The 23317-nt window shown below is 52.8% G+C and overlaps 2 protein-coding genes across 6 annotated transcripts in view; one reads left to right on the forward strand and one right to left on the reverse strand.

The window, feature by feature from the left end:
* The window catches only part of ABHD12 (abhydrolase domain containing 12, lysophospholipase), a 47282-nt gene extending 43490 nt beyond the window's left edge, over window positions 1-3792 (reverse strand). Inside the window, exons 1-2 of one of the 2 annotated variants that reach the window (XM_037405965.1) lie at window positions 3398-3526; window positions 718-824 (exon numbers count right to left, since the gene is read on the reverse strand). In XM_037405965.1, the coding sequence (XP_037261862.1) occupies window positions 718-824; window positions 3398-3484 (194 nt within the window). In that variant the 5' untranslated portion in view covers window positions 3485-3526. The other variant, XM_037405968.1, reaches the window with a different exon arrangement.
* Window positions 3793-9062: 5270 nt separating this feature from the next.
* The window catches only part of PPP2R5D (protein phosphatase 2 regulatory subunit B'delta), a 30916-nt gene continuing 16661 nt past the window's right edge, over window positions 9063-23317 (forward strand). For 3 of the 4 annotated variants that reach the window (XR_005107029.1, XM_037405802.1, XM_037405804.1), the window contains exons 1-9: window positions 9063-9178; window positions 10045-10128; window positions 16868-17063; window positions 18236-18435; window positions 18816-18926; window positions 20579-20671; window positions 21148-21278; window positions 21680-21739; window positions 22428-22536. Coding sequence is in view for 3 of the 4 variants with exons in the window: in XM_037405802.1 (XP_037261699.1) it covers window positions 9152-9178; window positions 10045-10128; window positions 16868-17063; window positions 18236-18435; window positions 18816-18926; window positions 20579-20671; window positions 21148-21278; window positions 21680-21739; window positions 22428-22536 (1011 nt within the window). In the remaining variant the exon portion in view is untranslated. Of the gene's footprint in view, window positions 9179-9442; window positions 9604-10044; window positions 10129-16867; window positions 17064-18235; window positions 18436-18815; window positions 18927-20578; window positions 20672-21147; window positions 21279-21679; window positions 21740-22427; window positions 22537-23317 lie in introns of those variants that run through there. The other variant, XM_037405803.1, reaches the window with a different exon arrangement.

Here is a 23317-nt window from a genome sequence, read left to right on the forward strand (position 1 = left end):
AAGGGGCAGTGGGGGTTAAGCCTGGCATCATTAAGCTGCTTCTTCGTGAAAAGCCAGTGGGACACGGGAAAGCAGGGTGGCTGCAAATGAAAGAACATCACCTGGCCTGCATGGGCCTGGAGGGGCTGTGAAACCCTGCGCAGGGCTAGAGGCCACAAGCCACAGCATGTGCCTGAGCGTGGAGAAACAGCATAGCTGATACAAGGATGCTGAGAGGCAAAACCAGCAGTAGACCTGACTGTTAGACTCAACAGTAGAGACAGGAATAACAGTGGATGACACAAATGGTCACAGCCTTGGTCCCCAAGTGGTCAGAGGTCATCACCTTCCACCATTTTGTTTTCCAAAACTTCCTCTGAAGCAGAAGGCAGCCATACCAAAGATTCTGATGTGATTGCCCCCCTCCCATTTACTCTGTACCCTTCTGGGGAGGATACAATACCACTTTGGAAAGCAAATCCTCATCTGCTGATCTCTGCAGACACACATAGGCAAGGCTAACCTGCTACAGAGCTTCCCTAGCAGTATTGGGATTCTGTGCTGGAAACAAGTGGTGGTGAATAAAGAACAAATAAAACATCCCCTCCAGTATCAGCAATAGCGGGTGACTGTTCTGTTCGTGCCATTGGGGAGCAGGGCAGCACTGCAGAAAACAGCCATGCTCATGTGCTCTGTCTCGCATTGCCACTGCTGCTGCTGTATTATCTATGGGGGTACCTTGTGTGTTCCCGTAAAGAAGCAGCTTCTAGAAAGTGGCTCTTTGGGCAAGTGACCTCAAGTGTCTTACATCCATTTCTTCCGACTTGCTGCTGACTGTTCCTATACTTGATGGAACATGGAGAGTCAGAAGAAATACACACATTAATCCCAGGAGCAAAGACAAGGCAGTGGACCAAAAACGAGAAGCAATTGTTAAAATACAGGCTTCAACTAACTCAGTAGTTATGGATAGCTAGCAGAAAGTACTGTGTAATGTGCTGATATGTGCTTTGTCGTGTTTCTGGAAGCTTCTCCTAACACTTGAGACCTTTGAGAGATTTTGCTCAACCAGATCATAATTGCTAAAATTTTCATCCAGGCTTTTGGAAAGACTGGTTGTTCTTTTGTATGCTTTGAACACCAAAGGAGAGTGTTCTTGTCCCTCTGATTTTGTTTCGGTTCCATCTCATTGGGAAGACTGAATGCTGCAACTGGGGACTGTTAGCCATGTGTTAGGAGCTTTGTCTGGTGACAACATGAGTGGTGGTCACTCCAAAAGCAGGCTTTGTAAAGGCTGTATGGGGCCAGGCTGCTTGGGAGTGACAGTGCAGTCCTGAGAGGAGAGAATTGCAAGTTGCCCAACTGGCTTTGAAACAAGGAGAATGGACTTGAGCATCATAAATCCTCTGAGATGTCTCCAGGTGAAGTTTATTACTGAGAAGGACTACTAAGGAAATTACTTGAAAGTCTGTCTTTGTGGCATGGGTCTTAATAACAGCTGGCTTTTCCTCTGTGCTAGAAAGAAGACAAGCAAGTATTTTCTTGTGGCAACCTTAAGCTATTCTCAGCATTTCTAAAAAATTTTCTTCCTTAGCTATGTACGAGTATAAACACGTGCTTGTTTGGTCTTTCCCATCATATCAGATTTTTAAGATTCAGAAATCACATTATGGGTTTTTTAGTGTAATGTCCTCTGTTCCGCTATTCTACATTATTTATAGAATATAGAAGAGGTTCTCCCGTTTGGGATCAGTACTTGTCCTTCCTACCTATTGAAAGAGATGACTGCTGCCTCAGAAATTTGCCTGCTCACAGAAATCAATGTACAATATCCTTTCTGAATTCCAGATTAACCCTAAATGCCTGGTTGAATTCTGGTGGACTTGATACAAGTTTACTGAGGCAAGGCTCCACTACAAACTATACTTCTGCTGGTGTTATAGGCAAACCAGGGTGAAATTCTGCCATCTGTGGTCACCAAATACTTCATCTGCACAATGCAAAACAGCTTAGGGAATGCGCTACCACAGGATTTCTTAGGAGCCAGTAACTCAGTGTGGTTCTACAAAGACAGCATGTACAGGAAAAACAGGAAAATCTGGTCAAAGGTTGGGAAAGAATTTCAGATTTCTTAGCTCAAGGCATGAACAAAGATTATGGTAGAGCAGTAGTAGAAACTATCCCTGTGGACAAGAACATGTTCCATAGGGTTTCTGTATGTCTGGAATCATCTGGAAGAGGTCTGGAGACAGGCCATGGGGCAAGGACACAGCCCACTGGACTGCAGCAATGGCAGTCTCCTCCCCACCCTGTATTCTCCAGAGGCAGCTGCACCTGAACTCACCTGCCTGGCTGGGAGACAAGGAAGGTAGCTGGAAAGCACAGGACAGCTAGTGAGCACAGGTTGTAAGTAACATTATCAAGAGAAGGGATGAGAGCTGTGTTTAGCTGTGGATGAGCTCAGCCAAATCTCCCCAAAGGACAGAATCCAGAGCAGGAGACACTGAAGGAGCCCCAAAAGGCCAGGAGAAAGTACTGGTTAGGAAAACACTGTGCGATAAGTCTCTGCAGAGCACAAGGATATTCAATGCAATATCCTTTGAGGAGGTGCTTGAAAGGGGGGAAAAAGTCAAGGAGAGGTGACTCAGGGTAGAGCAGAAGAAAACTGTGCCCTGCTGAGGAAGGCAGCAGTACCTCTGGAAGTGCAGAGAGGCCTGCTAGGAGGACAGCTGCTCACAGCTTTCTGTTCCTCAAACTGCTCCTCTCTGACCTGAGGAGGGAAACCTGATGCTGCAAGCTCTCCCTGGCTACCAGCCATGGCACAGATTCTATAGCTCAAATTGGTGGCATATGTTTTGTGTTCGATGGGCAGCACAGGGCTCCAGTGGGTTGAGCACTCCTCCAGCTGCTGTCTTTCCAGCATGGGCTTCTTCATTCTGCTTACCCAGCTGTCCACAAGCTGGGCCACACAGAGGAAATTATGGAGAGTCCAGATGGAGGGGACTGTGTTGCCATCCTTCCATGCTGACTTCCCAAAGGCAGGAAAATCCAGGTGACTAAGGGTAGAGCCAGCTTTGGAAAGGTCTGTCACACAATGCTCCTAACGACTCAGAGAAGTGTTGCTTGCTGATGTTCCCAAGTCAGCACAACCCCCTGCCTGCTACCTGCTAGTTTTCCTAGTTGACAGTAGACACAGAGCTGACCAAAGCCAGCAGAGCTGAACAGCTTCAGTGTGTGCCAGTGCTCCAGTCTGCTATGCGAGACTCTACAGCAAAGCTACAGTGCTTCCACCACTCCACCACTGATCCATCCTTGGCTGTAGCTAAGCCAGTTTCTGAAAGGCCCGTGTTGAAATGAGTTTTTAGGTTACAGAGTTGTCAATTACCAAGTAAAGCATCTGAGAAGCATTGCTACTCACCTGCCTGCCTAGGTGGTTCTTCACCAGTGTGTCTGAAAGTGTCCAAAAGGCATCTCTCCAGTTTTCTCCATGCTGACCATATTGCATGCCAGTGACAAATGGTCATGAGGTGCAGGGATGTCATTTAAACCCTTTTTTCTCACCTCAGTTTTCCCATGAACTTCCTCCAGATGCTGCAGATCTCCAGGAATTCAAGAGTCTGTGCAGAATCATAGACTCATAGAGTGGTTTGGGTTGGGAAGGACGTTAAAGATCATCTAGTCCAACCTCTTTTCCATGGGCAGGGACATCTTTCACTCGATCCAGTCATTCTAAGCCATGTCCAAACTGACTTCAAACACTTCCAGTGATGGGGCATCCACAGCTTCTCTGGGCAACCTGCTCCAGGGGCCAGTACTCTTTCTCCTCTTCATTAATGACCTGGATGATGGATCAGAGTGCACCCTCAGTGAATATGCAAATGATCAAAAACCAGGAGGAGCAGCTGATACACCAGAAGGTTGGGCTGCTGTTCAGAGGTGACTGACCAGGCTGGAGCAATGACCCTCATGAAGATCAACAAAGGGATATGCAAAGTCCTGCACATGGGGAAGGTAAACCTCAGGTAGCAGTACATGCTGGAGGTATGACAACCAGCCAGCCATGGGCTCAAAACTTTCTGGCCTTTTCTGCCTTCAGGAAGCACAGGCCCCTGAGGCTAGAAGGGAGTGCCTGGTGTGAGGAAGAGTTCCCCTTGGAAAGGGAGAACTGGTTTGAGGAACATTTAAACAAACAGGACAGACACAAGTTCCTGGGAGCAGATGGGATGCCCCCAGAGTGCTGAAGAAGCTGGCTTGAAGTCCTTCCGAGGCCACTTTCCATCACCTGTGCAATTACGGCCATGGTGATGGGGAGACGTTCCTGGGGACTGGCAGAAAGCAAGTGTCACTGTGGTCTTCAAGGGCAGCAAATAAGAGCATGAGGGAACTACAGGCTGGCCAGCCTCACCTTGTTCCTGGGAAGGCTATGGAGCAAGTAATCCTGTAAACCATTTCCAAACACATGGAAGACAAGGTGGCCATCAGTAGTAGATCAGCATGGCTTTATGAAGGGGAGATAATGCTGAAGCAACGAGATACAGTATATGCTGGACTCTGACTGACCAGCTGCAAAGCAACTTGGCAGAGAAAGCCCTGGAAGTCTGGTGAACACCAAGCTGGGCATAAAGCAGCAGTGCACCCTTGGGGCAACAAAGGCCAAAAGCCTCCTGGGCTGTGTTAGGGGGAGTGCTGCCAGTGGGTGGAGGGAGGTGGTCCTTCCCCTCTCCTCAGCCCTGGTGAGGCCACCACCAGAGCACCATGACCAGTTCTGGGCCACCTAGTAAAAGAGAGACAGACAAACTGGAGCAAGTGCTGCAGAGGGCCACAAAGATGGCAAATGAACTGGAGAAATGGTCCTGGGAGGCTGGGGGTGGCTCTGCTCATGGTGGGAACCTCCAGGTTGCTGGGGTCTGGCAGCTCCTGTGGTCACAGAGAGGCTTGTACGGAGACATGTCCTCAGATGGGGAGGCTGCTTTGTGGGCTCGGGGGTGATGCCACCATGGGTTGAGGGAGGTCCCTTGCAGCGTCTGTCCATGATGGGAGCTCCACCAGGGAAAAGGGAGACAAAACAACATTCAAGGCTTTTATTAGCGGCCCCCTGAAGTCGAGAGAGCGCCAAAACTGCACATGGGTGCCGAGTGTCAGCCTAGGTGCCTGAGGGCAGGTGCCCCAGGGGCAGGAACTAAGAAACCCAGTGGGTCCAGAGCAGAGAGGCACTGGTAGGCTGGGCACAGCAGGTGCAGGATCATGTCCTGGGAGGCCACGGAGGTCAGGGTGGGGCCTGGGGGAAGCCCATTGTCTGGGAAACCACTGCCCACTCCCACTGCAGCATCCCTGGCCCCTGGTGGCCCAGCTGCCCCCAACATTCCTCAGTGCCCCCTACCTCCTCCACTGCCCCCACCAGCTCTCCCCTGACGACCCCCAGCTGCCCCTACCTTCCCCCCAGCACTCTCCCCATGGCCCTCAAAGCTCCCCATGCCCTCTCATGGCCCTAGCTCCTCCTTAATGCTTCCTAGGTGCATCCCCCAAAGCTTCCCTCCATTCCCCTGAACCTCATCTGCTCTCCTACCCTCCTGCACTCAATGCCCCCTAATACCGCTCCAGTGACCCCCGAGCTGCCCCCTGGCCCCCATGCTCACCCACCGGTGTATGATGGCCCTTGCTGCGCAGGTAGGCCAGAGTGGGGAGCAGCTGGGAGAACCAGAGCCCTGCCTGGCCTTGGGAGCAGGGCCCCAGGCTCTGCACCCGCTCCGGGACGCTTCCCGAGGGGACCAGCTCTATGAGGGGGTAGAAGCCCATCCTCGTCTCCAAGCCTTGGTACAGCGTGATGGGATGCTTTGGCACACGCCCTTCAGGACCTGTAGGTAGCCGGGGCTTGACTGGGACAGGCCTGCCCCCCTCCGGCCCCCCTTTGCCTTGCACCTCCTGCACCCCCCCTCCTTTTGCCTATCAATGCTACCCTAGCCCGTGGCAGCTCCCCACAAAGCGCCCACCACGGCTGCCATCCCCCTGGACCTCCCACAGCAAATAGCTCCCTGCCCCTCTGAATCCCTGACCGTCTCCCCCCCGGTGCCTCCCTTACCCCACGGACTCCCCCAGCCACTCCTTGCCCCTTCAACCCCTCCAACGCCCCTACCTCGTTGAGCCTCCCAGTAGCACTGCTGCCCGTGAAGCTCCCCAAAGGGTGCTCCCCCTACCCCCCTTAGCCCTCCGATGCCCCCCCTTGCCCCGCAGCATCTAATGATGCTCAGCCCCCATCCCCCCACCCCCCGCGTCGGCTGGCCTCTGCTTGCCCTGCCTGCATCTGATGAGCCAGGAGCTTCCTGAGGTCCTCCTCCAGAGCCTTCCCTTTGCAGATGACCTTGATGGCCACCTTGTGCCATAGCGGGGGAGCTGCAGCCTCACGCAGCTCCCAGGAGGCACCGTGAGCCAGCAGCGGCCGCAGCTGGGAGCCCACCTTCCCCAGCACCAGGACGGTCTCGGGTCGGGGAGCGCCTCTACCGTGCTTGTGGGCAGCACGGCTTAAGGGACGTCAAGCAAGGCTGGGGGGACTCCAGCTAAAACCAGACGCCCCCAGACCTCCGTGCCCCTCCTGACCCTCAGCACCCTTCACACTCTGGCTGTTCCCTCCGCTCCTGCTCAGGGCTCAGCTCCTGGTGCAGCTCATGCCAAGGCCTGGCAAGGGCTGGTAGCAGCCAGCCACCCACCCAGCGATGACCCACAGAGGTGGAGTGACAAGGAGGGCAGCCAGGATGGCTTTGGGGCACAGACCGGCTCCCTGCTCTCCTGCAGCTTTGCAGCAGTAGCTGGCCAGTCGTTTCCGAGAAAGCCCTCCGAGCCCCCCAGAACCACCAATAGCCACAGCAAAGACCCAGCCTCCCAGCTGGAAGGTCAAATATCTGAGCTGGCTTAGAAGATTCCTTGAAGCAGCAGCAGAAGAGCTGAGGTCCCAAATTTGTGCTGCCCAGGGAGTGAGAGGGGACAACAGTCAAGCCCTCTCACTGCCCACCCTGGGCTGAGGACCCCACGCCCTGGAGCCATCATAGTCCTTCCACTTGTCATGCACCTGCTGCCGTGGAGGTGGCAGCTGGGAGGGCATCCCCAGCTTTGGGTACGGGGGGAGCGCTGCCAGCAGCCGCAGCCAGGGGGGTGCAGAGCTCACTCGGGGTTTACTTCAGGGGCTGGACCCTGAGGTGTCCTGGGCGCAGGTAGCAGGAAAGAGCTTTCTGGTGAAACCGCTTTCGGGGCTCTTCGGCAAGCTTGGAAAACTACAGCTTTGCTCTTTGCAGCACCCCTTGCTCTGGGCAAGCACACCCTTCACAATCAAGACTGGGCTGGAAATTGAGACTGGTACAGGGCAGATCTCACTTGCTTGTGTGCTTGCACTGGGCACACAGGGTTCCTGCTGGAAAAGGCAGCTGCTGGGCAGCTGGATGCAATTCCTGTGCTGGCAGGTACAGGAAAACTAGGCCCAGACACCACCATGGCACTGGGACGAATTCAGGGGCCAAACAGCATCTTGGTGAAGCTGAGCTCCTCCAGGAGTAGTCAACCAGAGGAACTGCAAAGAAAGCCAGTCCAGAACTCAATGTGACAGTTTAGGAGAGGGAATGGTGATAGGCACAAACTCTTCAAGCAAGCAGCTTCTACCTGCTCACACTGGTGCACTGCCCTGCTCACAAGCACCCAGATGGTTATGCCGGTGCTCTGGTTTGGGTCACTCGTGCATGACACAGGAGAGAGACAACAGCAACAGAGAGCCTCACTTTGCTCCTGGGGAGCCAATGGCTGTCAAGCCAATGATGATCAGCATGCTGACAATAAGCTGTTGGACTGACCTTTTATAATAGCCTCAGGGAAATTCCCCACCCCACCCCTCACGTCCCACGTAAGGATTGTTCACCTGATGACTTTGAAAAGAGCACGCTCCTGCTGAAGGACCTGTGACACAGCCCGGTGCCCCCCTTTGTCCCCATTGATGCACCACATCCCATCTGAGAGCACACCCTGTCAGAGTGGCTGCGCAGGGCTGAGGGCTCAGCACAGGTTTCCCAGTAACAAGCCCACTGCACACACCACAATGTGATGTGTGCTTCACCTGCTCCAAGTCAGCAACCCTTTTTGCTGGCTTGACTAAAATGAACGGGAGCTCTTGTGCTGCTTGCAACAGGCCAGCAGCCACTCCTAAGCATGCTGGCAAACGTTTTGGACTGACCTTAGACCCTCTAGAGACATCACAGGCCCTAAGGAGGTGGCCATTTGCCAGCAGGTCCTGCTCAGTTCAGGTCCATGAACTCGAGGGCAGCTTGCTGACCACTGGATGCTTTCCCCACGCTGAACATCAGCTTGAAGGCAATGCCTGCAGGCTCCTGGAAGCTGCCCTCCTCCTGAGGATGCAGGCCACCTGCCAACAAGTTGTCCGAGCTGCCCAACGTGAGCAGGGAAGTGTCCTGGGACCCACAGTCCAGGAGTAGCCCCATTCCTAGCGGGGGCCCTGCCGGGGCAGTGCTTCCACACACCCACACTTCCACCTGCCCTTGCATCCACCCACGGACCCCATTATTTCCATCAACAGCCCACCTCCAAAGCCGTGCCTCAGCACACCAACAAGCGCCTGCCGCACAGAGGTGGGGTGCAGCCCTGGGGCCAGCTCAGGCTGTTCGGGTCTCCCCCCCGCCAGCGATGCTGAGCAGAGCTGCGCAGTACACGGCAGAAGAAGGACACCCCCCCCAATTTACTCCCTCCCCTCCGGAAGGCATGTGCACGCAGCAGAGCCCCGGGCAGCTACTCGGCGCCTCCTCCGCCAAGGCCGGGCGCCTGCCGCAGCCGGGGCTCCCGCGGGGAGCCGGCCCCCTCGCACGCGCCTAGACACGCTGCCCTACGGGGGACCCCGACGCCCCGGGGCCGGGGCCGGAGCCGGAGCCGCTGCCGCTGCCCCGGAAGAGCCGCTCGCCCGCAGCCCCGCCCCGCCTCCAGGGGGCGTGCCAGGAGCTAGTGCACGCTTCGGCCAATGAGAAAAATCTGCTGCCCCGCGTCAGCGCCGCGCGGCGGCGGCGCCGGCTGTTGCTAGGCAGGCCGGCGCGGCTGGCCCAATGGGAGCGGGGCGCTGCGGCCGGGCCCGGGCGCAGGCGGCGGCGGCGGCGGGCGCGGAGCGGCTGGGGCCCCGGCGCTCACCATGCCCTACAAGCTGAAGAAGGAGAAGGTGCGGCAGGCGGGCGGGCGGTGCCGGGATGCCCCCGCTCTGCCCGGTGTTTCGGCCCGGTGATCGGCCGCATGTTCCCGCCGCCCTCCCTCCCCGCCGCGGCCTTCCCTCTCGGCGCGGCCCTCGGGCGGGGGCGCGCGCGGGGCTGCGGCCGGCAGGGGGCGGGGGCGCGCTCCCGGGGCGGGCGGGGCGGCTGGTGCAGGAGGGTGGCGGTGGCGCGCACCGGGCGGCAGGGCAGGGCAGGGCAGGGGGCGGGGGGGGCGGCAGCGTGAGCGGCGGCCGCCGGTACCGGTGTCCCCGCGTAAGCCCGGCGGGGGGAAGCGGGGGCTGCGGCCTGCCCCGCCCCGCGCCCTCGGCGGGCAGCAGGAGGTCGCCCGGGCGGCGGGGCACGGCCAGCCCCCCCCGCCATGCCCCCGGTCGGGGAGGTATGGCCCCACCCGCGTCCCAGTCCCGCTGCGAGGCGGCTGGTGCCCCGGTGCGCGCCCTGCACGGTGCCGGGCTGGGGGCCCGCGCCCCGCCTCTGCCGCCGCCCGGTGCGGCCGTGCCGTGCCGTGCCGTGCCGTGCCCCGTGCCCGTGGGCGCCCCGCACCTCGTAGCGCCGGTGGGGCCGTGGCGGGGCCGTGCCCCGGGGCAGGGTCCGGTGGGCGCGGGGCTCTGGCAGCCGGAGGTGCCCGGCCGGGGCCACGCCGCTGCCACGGGAGCAGTTCGGGGGTGCTCTTCCCAGGGGAAAGGGGCTGGGAGTCGCCACCCGAAGCAGGGCTGGAGGTGGGCTGGGCAGGTGGCAGCGCACAGCTGAACTCTGCAAAGAGATGTTGATGTTCGGCGCAAGGTAAAATTTTCTCTGAATGTGTTTTTTATTGTTACAGGAGTCTCCAAAGTCTACCAAAAGCACCACAAAGCCTGGCAGCAGCAGTAGTGGGAAGGATGGCGGGGCAGAGAATTCAGAAGAGGTAAGGCTTTCATCTTGAATACAGCAGTGTGCATGTGCAACTCATCTTTGAGGAGGAATAATAGCTTTCATTATAGCTGCTCCATGCCGCTCTGTCAGGTAACGTATGCACCGGGAATGTCTTAAGGAATGGGAGAAGGTGGTAGCAAAGACTGAAGTTAAGGTGAAGTTAGTTCCCCTTGAAAGTTGGCCCAAAGGATGACGATGGCTGTGGAAGGACAGGGTGAGTCTCATACCCTACATCCCTGCAAGAAGAGATTTGGCTCGAAGCTGATGGCGAGCGCTGCTTGCAGAGGTGGGCAGAGCGCGGTGAGGTTGGCTGTAGAGAGGGAAGAGCGACGGTTATCAAGGAGGAGGAAGCCTTACAGACGGGAGCAGCTTCCTCACTCCTGTCAAGAGCAAAGCTTGATAAACTCTGTTGTCACTTTGTGTCAGAGTGAGAGAGTAGTGAGAAGCAATGCAAAAGAAATTTGTTCTTCTGAGTCATTTTCTGCGGGAGTGAGATTAGGAAGGATCGGATAGGACAGCTGAAAGAATAGAGGTAAACTGCTAGAGATTAAATGGTTCTCCTTTGGTATAACAGCCTTGTCGCTGAAAACAAAATTACTCACAAGAAGTCACAGTCTGTACTCCCAGCAGTGCAGAGCCTTTTTCACTCTCAATCTTGATGTTGCCCAGCTAGATGTGTTAGAATCGCCTCAGCAGAACGTGGTAATATGATAAGCTGTGCTTAGAATCGGTAAAAAATTGAGTAAATTGGAACTTTTCTGGTAGACTTGAGTTTGTCCAGCACTTGGAACAGTGTGGTTGTGGATTTTGAGACTTGGCTTAGAAGAGCGTGGTACACATGTCCAAGGAAGCATGCATATGTGTGTGCTGGGTTGTTTTCTTAATATGGCAATTTGGCAAACAAGCTGTGCTACTTCTATGTCCGTAGAAGCCTGTATGTTCACGTCTTGTCTGGAACACATCACGCTTGTGATTGGAAGGACTGGGAATGAGAGACACGTAAGGCTAGTGAAGAGTAAGAAGAAATCTGTATAGTTCAGTGGGATGGTTGTAGTCAAAATAAGGTCATTTTAGAGTCTCCTTCAAAGCCTAGATCTGTGTTGCAGACCCTCAGAAAATATCCCTACTGTTAGCTACTGGGTTTCAGGGTCCAAGCCATACTCTTGCCTAACCTGCAGTGTGGCCAGCAAGGAATCAGAAGCTGAGTTTGTCTTGGAGCAGGTAGCAGTTCTGTAGATCCTCATTTTATATCCCATCCTGGTCTTGGCCTCTGTCCATTTTATTTTGTGTATGCAGCTGAAAACAGCTTGCTGGGAGAGCTGTCTGCCGACTCCAAGAAAGTGAGAGAACTCCTGCCTTGGCATCATGGGATCAGGCTTACCTTTTTTTTATTCGGCACTCTGTCTGCTGAGTTCCCAGCTCTGGTAAGAGGAAGGAAAGCCTGGGTCTTTTAATGCGAGGGTGATGGATAGCCATCAAAGCAGAAAATCTCTGATGTCGCCATCCACATCAGCAATGGGCTGAGGTGCTGCTCTCCTGGTTACAAACTGTGCGGTGAGAGAGGAAGAATAGGGCAGGCTACAAGTTTCCTTCTGTGTCCTGAAACGGCATGTGATGTCTGGTTGTGCCTGGGTGCAGAAGAAACTTGGAAGTGATGCGTCTAACCTTCCCTCCCACAAAATACACCCAGCCACTTCCTCATACTCCAAACAAAATCCAGCCCTTCTTTAAGATGGAAGGCTGGGTCTCCTTTGATCATAGGAACAGAGAGCAAAGCAGAAAAGAAACACCTCTGCAGTGTGCACTGCCACAGTCTCTTCTCCCTTTCCCTGTTGAGTTTGCAGTGAAGTTTGTTCTCTCTTGGTGCTTTCCTGTCTCCGGACTGCTCTGCTGCAGAATGGAAGAGAGCTTTTTGCTTGCTAAGAAATGTATACCAGTTTGAATGCGATTTTCCTGCTCTTCAGGAAGCACAGAAAGGTATTTTGACTTTCACACTGGGGGACTGTGAGGAATTGGGTAATGCGTGCTGGGAGCGAAACTCCTTCCTTGTGTCAGAAACAGGAGGTGGTTTGACTGGTGAAACACCAGGAGTGGTATTGCCTGGTGGGGTTGGTGGGCTGAGCCTAGCTTGGATGCCTCTGCTGCTGTTGTGTGAGGATTTTGTGCCCTTTAAATTCCCCCATGGAGTTGCCCTTTCTAGGGTGAAAGTTGTGTGTGCCAAGGAGAATTTTCTTTTTTCTTCATATATCAATAGATGCTTAATGGGCTCACTGCGGGAGAGCAGCATTTGGACAGCCCTTTTCCAGTATGCACTTTCCTCTCTCACACCGTGCTCCAGTGAGCAGGGGAGGACTCAGCCCTAGTTTATCCTGGTTCCAGAAAGTTGTGACTTGTTTTGCAGGCACATTGGCTGGCTGGTAGAATGAGTAAAGCTTGTTGAAGAGCAGCTGTGGTTTGACAGATATGAGCAAGTGCAGTGGACGAGGACCTCCTATGGGGATCTCCATGGAGGGAGATGAAGAGGGTAGGAGTCAGTCCAGAAGCCCTTAAGCATAGTGCTTTGTTCTCTGCAGCAAAGGAGTTTTTAGTGGAGCTGATCTGGAAAGGCAGATATGTTCAAAAGCAGATGCATTCCCACAAGGGAAGGCAAGTGTTTGAGTTCCCTCGTTAGTACAGGGGTAGTGCAGTGCTCTTTTAGATGCCCATTTTGGGGTGAAGCTACCTGATGTGAAGAGCCAGCAGAGCTTGCTGAGCCCCTGGCTTGGGGGTGTGTGTGTGGGGGCAGTTTGCTCAGGAAAAGACAGCATCAGTGCAGGAAAACACAACAGCAGGGAGTGGGAAACAAAAGATTTAGTTCATTCTCTCTGGAATGTGATGAAGATATGAATGGAGAGAATTTCTGCATGGCTATTTGAGGAGAAAAAAAGTCAGAGACCCAGGCAGCACTGAATGAGAGGATGAGAAAGAGTTACTCTTCCTGGCCAGAAAGACTGGGAGAGGCAGCTGGGTGGGGAAGAGAGTTAATGACCTGGAAGTGGGAGCAGGGATTAGCAGCAGCAGTAAAGAGGAGAGAGGAGTTGCTCTGCAGCCTCAAGGGCAGCTTGGAGCCTCCTGATGAGATTTGCAGCTCTGGGAGACAGTGCTCCTTTTCACTGAGCTGCTATATTACGTGTTTTGCAGATATCTCCATGGGGCTTGTTACTGCAGTACCTGGAGTTCATTATTCAGAGACGGGCATTACAGTGTGTTGATGTTACTTCTGAGGCAGAGAGCTTGATTTTAATAGGAAAGCAGTGTAACAGCAGACAAAGAGAGCAGGTACTGACTTGAGGGATGGGAAGGGAAGAGTCATCTGAGTAGGAGGAGCTGAGAGCAGATCTGGGCTGAGAAGCTTAGCAAGGGAGGGATGCTCAAGGGACCAGTGAGGCAGAAGGGCTTTGAGTGGCAATGCACCCAGCTGCGGGAGGAGTGCCTGCAGAGGTGAGGTCATGCACGGGTAGGAGAACAGAGGAGAAGCTCGGGGTGGCTGGGGGAAGAGGGTCTCTGTCCCTGGGAACCCGAGGTGAAGAGGAATGGCACAGGGCAAGCCCAGGGCCTGGGGCTCATTGACTTGTGCAGGCAAGTTCCTAGCAAGGAGGAGAGGTGGTGGGAAGCAGTGGGGAGGAAGTGCTGTGAAGCCAGGGAGCCTGCGCTTGGGGAATTCAGACGTGGTGCAACTGGGGCTGGCCCATCCTGTTGGCATGAGTAGCTACTCCACTGCAGTGGGAAAGGTGGGGCTGCTGCACCACGCTTGGGCAAACAGCTTTGTGCTGTTCTCTGGTCACTTCAGCATGTGCCGCGGAACAGCCGCTGGCAAACAGTGTCTCCCAAGCAGCTGGCTTTGCTGTAGTGATGTGAGCCCTGCCTGTCAGGAAGGGGCTGAGCCTGATCGAGTAAGTGTGTGCCTGCAGCCCTGTGGTGGTCAGCTGGTGCTGGTGAGGGAACAGTCTGTGAGGTTGATCCTGCACATTAAGAGAAAAGCTTTCAGGTTTAGCAGTTTGCTGTGTTTTCAGGGATGAAAACTTCAGAGAAGAAAGTGTTAGGAAACTTAAAAAGAAGCCTCTTCTGATTCATGTGGCCAAGGTAGGAGGTGTTGAAGGCAGAAGGATAGCAGGTCTGCCACAGGAAACACCTCGCAAAAGCAAGTATGCGGCTTGATGCCAGAGAGTCCATATAGAAGCAATCCATCCTAAAACCATCTGAGCACTGCAGCGCAGAGTATGTCTGACCTCCCCCACCATCAGATTTTCTCTACCAAACTAAGTTGTGTGATTTTTGTATGTGCGTGCCTGTTTCTTAAATAACTAGCAGCTAAACCTGAAACTGTGTTTAGTCTCTCTTCATGCCAGCTTTTGAAGGCTGTAGGAGCTGGTGGCAAGGACTTTTCCAGACCCCTGACGAAGGCAGAGTGGCTGCGGCCTGTTAGCATGCAGTACACACAACACGCTCAGAACGTTTGCCTGTGGCATTTCTGGGTGGGTAAGGAGTGCACAGACATGTCCTGTCAGCAAGGAGGACCCATGTGTTCTGCTTCCCTCAGTGTTACCTGTGAGGCTGCCAATGCATCTTTTGTTTCTCTCTGTACCATCTTTTCCATGCGGTGGCTCAGCCTTCAGATTTTGTCCTTCTTTCCTGTAGAAGGAGAGTGATGCAGAGTAGAGGACTAGCCTTCCCAAAAGCATCTGGACAACATCTGAGTGGCTCATGCTGCCCTGATACCCAAGTATTCAGGGTGAGGAATGAACTCAGTCTTGGAAGGTTGCCAGCAAGGATTCAGTCTGACTTACCCTGACAGTGGTCCCTCTTCAGTTAAGTTGCCTCCACTTTGTAGTCTGGCAGATACAGTTGTTTCCATCACAAGCTCGTCTTCCTCCCTCCTGTGATCATCGGACAGTGCTGCTTCATGAAAGGAATCAGATCAAATATAAACTGAAGAGACTTCAAAACTTGTTGCCTCCTCCCACCTTGGCTTGGAGCTGAGCTTGAAACAGAACCACTTACAATTTACTTCAAGCAGAGCCAGACCAGAACCAAAATATTTCCAATTTCTGTTCAAAGTAATGGCTTGACAAAACAGTTGTTGTTTCATGTTGAGCGCTATTTTTCACACGGAGCCATTGAACTTGCTCTACAGATCCTAATCTGTAGAGCAGTGTCTCCTTGTAGGCAGCTTTCCCTATTCCTGTCTTGCTGCCTCCCCACATGCTGCAGGGACAGTGAATCTTGCTCTTGCACAGTGATGCTGTGCTGCACCTCTTTGGAAACCATCAGGACTCAGTTCAGGGTAAGGATGGTGCAGGGTAAGCTGCAGCTCAGCTGCTTCTCACAGGAAGAGACTGGCCATATCTCATTTGGAGGAGATCTCTGATGAGCTTCTGCACTACTGATGCTTTCCCTTAAAATCCTGTTGGTCAGTGTTCTGAGGAGGTGTGTGTTTGTACTGCTATGCTGTATGTGGCAGCTGAGAGTTTCTGGGGGAAGGAGGGGGTGACGCCCAAGGATTTCACCCACCTCTGCTTCCGATCCATTGCATTATCCCTGTTATGTCTTAAACAGGTTCACCCTGCAGCTCCCTCATTTCATGTGCCAGTGGGAAGGAGCTGGCAGAGCTGAGGAAGGGAGCACTGCTGGGCTTACACAACAGAGCAAGAGTAGGCTGAGTGCTGTCTTCAGCTGAGCCCTCTGCTACACGCTTGCTGGTGGGATGTTGCCCTCTTCCATATTCAGCTTTCCATGAGCTGGGACAGTGTGGTGTTAAAGGGTCAGTTATTGAGCCATTATGGCCCAAGTGGGTCTTGAACCAGCAGAACTTCAGCAAAGTTGGAACAGAGCTGAGCTGAGCAAATGCAGGTTTGAGTTTCTGGTGAACTGCTAAAAGTAAGAAAGTGCCTCTGTAAGTGCTGTTTAACAAGCATGAAGTGGAGAAGATGTCTGCTGGAGGAAGATGCAGGCAAAAAGTTTGTGTGGCTAAAAGAGGTGATGTGAAAAAAGCAAATTGACAGAAATCCAGACAGCAGTGAGGCTGAGACAATGCGGAGACGGTGGGAGCAGCCAGGACAGGCTGGGAGAGCCTGCAGTCTGGGACCTAAAGTTTGGGTAAGGCCTGTGTGGTCCATAGACTAGCAGCTCCTGGTCTATGGATGTGGCAGTGATTTTCGTGGTCTTCACCATTCTTTTCCAGGGCCATCATATCTGCTCTGTACTACACACTGCTTTGCTTTTCCCCAAGTGATTCCCTGCACAAGGATAAGGAAGCAACTTGCTACTTTTCAAAACTTGTTTGATGTGTGTTGTACAGAGTGCTGTAATCAGAAGCAGTTGGCACACTGAGGTTTGTGTTTGGACCACGGGAAGTTCTTATTTCTACTTTTTTGTGTCAACAAACTCCTGTAAGTGGTTGCAAGATGCAGCTTTGCTTCCCTATCCCTAGTACCCACTGTGCTGAGAGGCTGTGGTTTCTTTGTTGTACCTTGCAGATAGGAGTAAAACCGATGTTAACTTTGCAGGTATGCTGCAAATGCAACCAATGGGTCTAGAGCCCTGCAGGAGTAGGTGAGATGCACTGAATTGCAAGTGCAACAGTGAAAAACGTACCTGGTTTCTTCAGTTCAAGAAGATGCTGACAGTATCTGATTGGTTGTGGGATTTGTACGTAAAAGCTTATGAGTTGTTTTACTCTTCTCCATCATCAGGCCCAGCAGCCTCAGCAGCAACCGCAGCAACAAACTTCAAATAAGCGGCCCAGTAACAGCGCTCCCCCACCAACCCAGCTGAATAAGATTAAGTACTCAGGGGGACCCCAGATTGTGAAGAAGGAGCGCCGGCATAGCTCTTCGCGCTTCAATCTGAGCAAGAACCGGGAACTGCAAAAACTCCCAGCCCTTAAAGGTAAAGAAATTGCGGGGTGGGGGTAACCTGCATGACAAGCTGCAGCTTCTGCAGGCAGAGTGTGGTGGTGTAAGGGCTCTTCCTAAAGCAAGCCTGGCACTGTTTTGCTAACCTCCTTGCCGGCAGTGCGACAGAAATGGCTCTGGGAAAGGTGCTTGGCCTGGCAACAGATTGAGAACGGACAGATAGCCTAAACCAAAATGAGAATACTCAATGCAGACTTCAGTGCTTACCTTCTCATTTGAACTGATTTAAAGCCTCATGCTTGTATGTACTTAGGATCACCTCAGATTCTTCAGCAGGTTGTGCAGGGAGGTGGTGAAGTGCAGAGACCTTGGTGCAGACTGCTCTCATTTCCTACAGCCACCAGTTCCTGGGAGAGGACCAGGCCTCTTCCTCCTCCCTGTGTTTCCATTTCAAATTATGGTAGTGCTATTGAACTTGTCCACGTTAGGGCAATTACCCAGCATTAGCAGTTAGTCTACATAATGGTGCAATTAAACAGGACTTAAGTGCAGACAGGGAGAAAGCATTTTCATCAGTCATTGAGCCAGACCCGTTGCTGATATTGCTCACAGAAACAGGCAGTCTAGGAAGGGCAACTGCCTTGCAGCTCAGCAGCTGTTCTGCAATCAAGAGGGAAGTTTGCCTGATTGGCCTTAGTAGTGCAGAGTTTCCAGTGGCAACATATCAAAAAGAGAATGCTGTTAACACAGGGCCTCTGCCGCCTCAGCCCCTTTCTTTGGGGCTGCTCTCTGGGAGGAGGCTCAGCCTGCAGTGTGCTCTGCCCAGCTCCCTTTGTGGCTCTGGGGTGCAGGGCGTGGGTGTCACCGCTCGGTGATGTGAGCTAGTTAAGTGAGTTCCTTTTCCAGTGTACCTTGTACGTGGAAGGGATCAATGCTTATCAGATCAGAAACCGATAGCTTATTTGAAATTGCCTTATGGGATTATATGCCATATGGAACTCCAGAGGCCTCGCAATCCCTCTGCCCCCATTGTCCCATCTCCATAGCAGGGATAACACTGCCTTTCCCTCTTCTGCCACCAGCTCAAGGGGGACTGTGATGGGGTGGGGGGATGCAGTACAGGGAGCAAACCACACTGATACCTGGGCAAACCGGAAAGATATTCTGTCTGTCTCCAAGAACAGATGTCCCTGCTTTCTCTGACAGATGCTCCCCCACACGAACGAGAAGAGCTTTTCATCCAGAAGCTGCGGCAGTGCTGCGTGCTTTTTGACTTCATCTCTGACCCCCTCAGTGACCTGAAGTTCAAGGAGGTGAAGCGAGCAGGTCTCAATGAGATGGTGGAATACATCACGCACAACCGTGATGTTGTCACTGAGGCCATCTATCCTGAAGCTGTTATCATGGTAGGGCATGGGGCCAGGACATGCTTGTGTGCCAAAGGAATGGAGACTGTTCAGAAGCGTGATGGGGAGGAGGGGTTAGGTATTTGTCAGAGTGGAGTGTGACCCTGGTCCTTATTACCTGCCCACCCCCAGAAAGAGAAGAAGGGGGAGGGAGGTGACAGTGCCTGGTGTAGGGAGAGGTGGAAGCTCTTGTCTGTGGCACAGACTGCACTTGTGGAATTCATGTGCAGGCTGTAACCCTGCAGTCTCTAGGGAGGGATCTGTTTATGGGCACAGCTATGGTAAATCACAGTGTGTTGCTCTGAAGTGAGGGATTTGCTGCGGGGAGGGCCGTGGTGAAGCGCAGGAATGTCATTCATACACCTTTTCACTCACCTCAGTTTTCAGTGAACCTCTTCCGAACGCTCCCGCCATCATCCAATCCCACAGGCGCGGAGTTTGACCCTGAGGAAGATGAACCAACATTAGAGGCTGCCTGGCCGCACCTTCAGGTGAGGAGGAGGGGTGTGATGTGGATCTGGTGAATTTATCTCCAAGAAGTTCAGAGTTCATGTAGTGCTGGAGCCTTTCAGCCCTGCTGCTGGCAGGCCTGCCACCCATGATGGGGGTCAGTGGTGGCTTGTGGGCAGTACAGGCAGCAGGGGTGTCCTGGGAACAGGCTGGTGGCTGTGTGCAGCATTCACCTGCAGATGGCTGTACTCCCACATGGCCCTGAGATAGGCTGGGAGTGAACATTTTACTGGAGCAAGGGAGTTGTGCTGTGTTGCCTCTGTAAGAAGCAGTTCCTAGCAGTGTTAAATGTCCTTCCCGAAGGCTTAAAAGCCCTGATCCTCTGGGCTTCAGCAGTACTAAAGACAGCAGCCCTGTCTGCTTCAGTCCTCCTCTCCTTGCCCAGCTCCCCAAGAGGCACATGGGGGAAGAGGACTGCTTGGTGCCAAAACAAAGCCTGTGCTGGCACCTGCTAACATGTCTCCTGTATGCTGGCTGTAATTCAGTTGCGTTAACTGGGAGGAAACATTTGACCAGAAAAGAAAACTGGAGGTAAGGAAGAGGGGAAGGGAGCCAAGGATCTTTTCATTAGGCCGTGTGTCCTGGAAAATAGACTTTAACACAAACTAGGTGAAAAGGGTAATGAAAGCAACAGTGGGCATGGTTTGGCAGACCTCAGCAGTGGAAGGCAGGAGGTAAAGCTTACGGGGATCTCCCCAGGAACTTGCACAGGGACATGTGTTGTCAAGCAGGCAAAGGCAGAACAAGAGCCAGGCACTGCAAAATGAAACAGAAAATACAGAGAGGAAATAAGGTGCACTGCTGCACGTGACACAGGAATGAGAGTGTTGGTAGAAATGGGGTATCCTCAGCACCAGAGTGCTGTGAATGCTAGGAAGCATTTGCTTCTCAGAGTTAAGTCAGCAGCAGCCAGCATGGATTTGTGGCAAACGTGTGCTGTGTTTTTTGGTGATCACCTCTTTTTTTCTGTGCTGCTGTCCTTGGCAGCTGGGCCCTACCTGTGGGTGGGTGGCCCCATAGCTCCTTCAACTCCAAAGTCAGATCTTTGGGATGCAGCACTCTCAGAAGCGCTAGTCAGCCCTGGAATGGACTTGTCCCTTTAAGAGGACAGCAGGACCAGAAGTTGCTGTTTTGGCACTGGCAGCCTTCCTAAAGCAGGCTGCCCTTTGTTGTCCAAGTGGGACACAGCATGCAGCTTGCATGGCTTAGCAGGGCCAGGCCAATCTGGAGTCAGTTCCCAGGAGGCAGAGGACACAGTGTATTTTCCTGGGGTCCATTTAATTTCTCCACTTTTCTGCTCTTCCTTGGTGTGTCTCAAGGGTTTCCAATGAAGCCTGAGCCTTTGCTGTCTCCTCTGGAGGTTTCTGTTTGCTGTAGGTAGAGATGTGGGCTGAAGGTGGAAGAAGAGTTTCCCGGGCCTTGTGTCTTCATCCAAGTAGGTGGCTGTTGTTTGTGGTGGGACCTGAGGTGATGAGATCTCATGCAGACTTGGGCAGTTACATGCCACCGACCCCCTGCCCATCAGAGTAAGGGCAGCTGAGTAAGGCGAAAGAAAACATTTACAATCTGAAGCAAACACTGATGAGAGGATGGGAGGTGGATTTCTAAGTGATCTCTCCTTCTGCCCCCATAGCTGGTGTATGAGTTCTTCCTCCGGTTCCTGGAATCGCCTGACTTTCAACCAAATGTAGCCAAGAAATACATTGACCAGAAGTTTGTACTATCTGTAAGTAATCATTGCCACTGTGCATCACCTTTATGAAGGACATGCAGCAAGATTTGCTTGAGGTGTTATGCAAACAGTCCGGCTGTGTCAGCAAGTGCTTGATGATGTGGGTTTTCTTTTTTCCTTTGTCGAGTCTTGAATGAGCAGCAGGGCAAGAGTGTGTGTGAGCTGTAGTCCCTGGAACTCATCACTCATTGTATAGGTGGAGGGGGCCTTGCAGGGGAAATACGGAGACACACAGCTTTGTGGATTATGTAGGCCATCGCTGTGCTTCCAAAGATGAAAGAAGTGCTGATGGTTCCAGCTTGTGACTAGGAGGCTGCATGTTTCATGGAAGTGACCCCGTGCTCAGGGTCCTGAAGCCATCACCCAGCTGAAAGAGCTGCTTTTGCTGAGCGGGAGCAGTGCCTGGTGTTGCTGGTAGCTTTGTCCAAACAGGCAGTATGCAGACACTGGCTGAATTTCTCTTCCCACAGCTGCTGGATCTCTTTGACAGTGAAGACCCCAGAGAGCGAGACTTCCTAAAGACTATTCTGCACAGGATCTACGGGAAGTTCCTGGGTCTCCGAGCGTATGTGAGGCGGCAGATCAACAATATATTTTACAGGTGAGATGTTTCTTAATGCTACTGGCCTGGTGAGTGAGTGGCACAATCCAGTGAGATAAATTTGGGGCACAAACTGTGATTCTTTCTGATCCAGACTGTGAGTAGCTAAGTGGCGCAATTATTTCACGCTACCTTAGTAGGGATAGCATTCACCTGTGCTTAAGAGCAGTGAGGATGTGGTAGCACCGTCTTCAGCACACATAGCAAATGTTGGGACCTGTGAGCTTTAGCTGATCTGAGGGCCATAGATTTATTTGCTTGTCTCTCTTACTCCTTGCCCTGTTGTCTTGGAGTTCTGTTATTTTCTAAGAAACTCCCTGTCTCAAGTGTTTTTCCTTCCTTTGCTTTTCAAACTGTTTCCAGTGTTCGGCAATGACCTCTCATTCTTCTCTTCTCTTTAGGTTCATCTATGAAACTGAGCACCACAATGGGATTGCAGAGCTGTTGGAGATCCTGGGAAGGTAATGGCACTTTCAGAAGTCCCAGAGGGCCTGTAGTCAGTGAGGCCTCCGAGCACAGTGAGCTGTGTGATCTGGCAGCGCCTTCCTTCAGCAGTTCTTGCAGGAGCCACCTCTTCCAGAAGATCTCAGTCTGACAAAGCACACAGTGATAGTACTCTCCAGCCTGCCAGTAAATGCATTGGTAGCCTTCTCCTCCCCAGATTTGTCTCCTTTTCTTTTGAGTTTGAGTCCAGTCACCCTTGCTGTCTTGTCTCAGCAGGTGATAGAAGAATTCCTTACAGCCCTGGGAAGCCTTAGCAGTGAGCAGCCTTTTCCGTGGCTTTACCTGCCCTTCTGTTTGCAGCCCCTCTCTTGCTGCCATCCTCCTGTTCTGTAAAGTATGAGCCTCAAGGACTGGGCTGCCTCTGTGCTGGCCTTCCCCAGAGGTTCTGCTTAGGTGTGTGTGGGCTCAGCCTGGTGCAGGACAGCACAGACCTCAGGCCCCATCAGAGGCATTTCCCTGGCGTGCGGGCTGAGGAGACACTCTTGCTGAGCATGGTATGCAGGTTGGGCCCCACTGACCACACTTCTGGTGTGTCCTTTCTGAAGTGACTAATGAGTGCTAGGGCAAGCCACTGGTTCTTTTGAGGTGAGAAATAACTGTATTTCTGCTGAGTGGAGATGTTAATGAGACTTTGTTTCTTCTCAGCATAATCAATGGGTTTGCTTTGCCTCTGAAGGAAGAGCACAAGATGTTCCTTATCAGAGTCTTGTTACCACTGCACAAGGTGAAGTCTCTCAGTGTCTACCACCCACAGGTGAGCAGTGCTTAAAGTTCCCAGGGGAGGATGGGATTCTTGCAAAAGCTGTTGTTAGCTATTCATCAGGCTGTGTTACTGCGTTGTACAAAGTTCTTGCTGTGAGATGTTTTGGGCTCTGCGTTAAGTGTCTTACTGCAGTGGTTAGTCCCAGCCTTGCAGGGCCAGGGCCTGTATGTATACATGTGTGCTTTTTGCCACTGGCTGATGGAAGAGTATCCTGCCATTTCCTGCTGGCCTAATGCTGTGGCATGCTTTGCCATTCTGTGCTGGAAGTTTGCGAAATACTGGGGCCCTGCTGAAACAGAGGTAGAATTCTGAGCTGCAGTCATCAGCCTGTGTGTGTCAGCTGTTAGGCACTGCTGTGATGTGCAGAGAAATCGGCATGTTGGGCTGCTAGGCTGGTACAGAGATTAATTTCTTGCAATTTAGAATACGTAGTGGAAGAGTAGAGAAGATTAGGACTGAGGCTGGGAAGTGAAAAAGTATGGATACTGAGGAGTGATGTCTGCTCTCCTAGCCTTGTTTTTGTGGGGCAGGACTTTGTGATAGTCAGGTTTGTTCCTTCCCATGTGTACACCTGTGCTTGCATTTGAATTTGTTAGCTATGGACTGCTCTAAGTGGCTCAAATTTCATCCTTCATACTGCACAGGTGTCGTGAGCTCAGGCCCTTGGTCCTAGAGCCTTCACTTGCTGTCAGAAGAACTGGATTTTCTGCTCATCATATACACTGTGGAGGGCATAATGGGACTTCCAGCCTAGGGTGATGGTGGCACTTTA

The sequence above is a fragment of the Falco rusticolus genome, chromosome 12, assembly GCF_015220075.1.
Source record: "Falco rusticolus isolate bFalRus1 chromosome 12, bFalRus1.pri, whole genome shotgun sequence".
Taxonomy (NCBI): domain Eukaryota; kingdom Metazoa; phylum Chordata; class Aves; order Falconiformes; family Falconidae; genus Falco; species Falco rusticolus.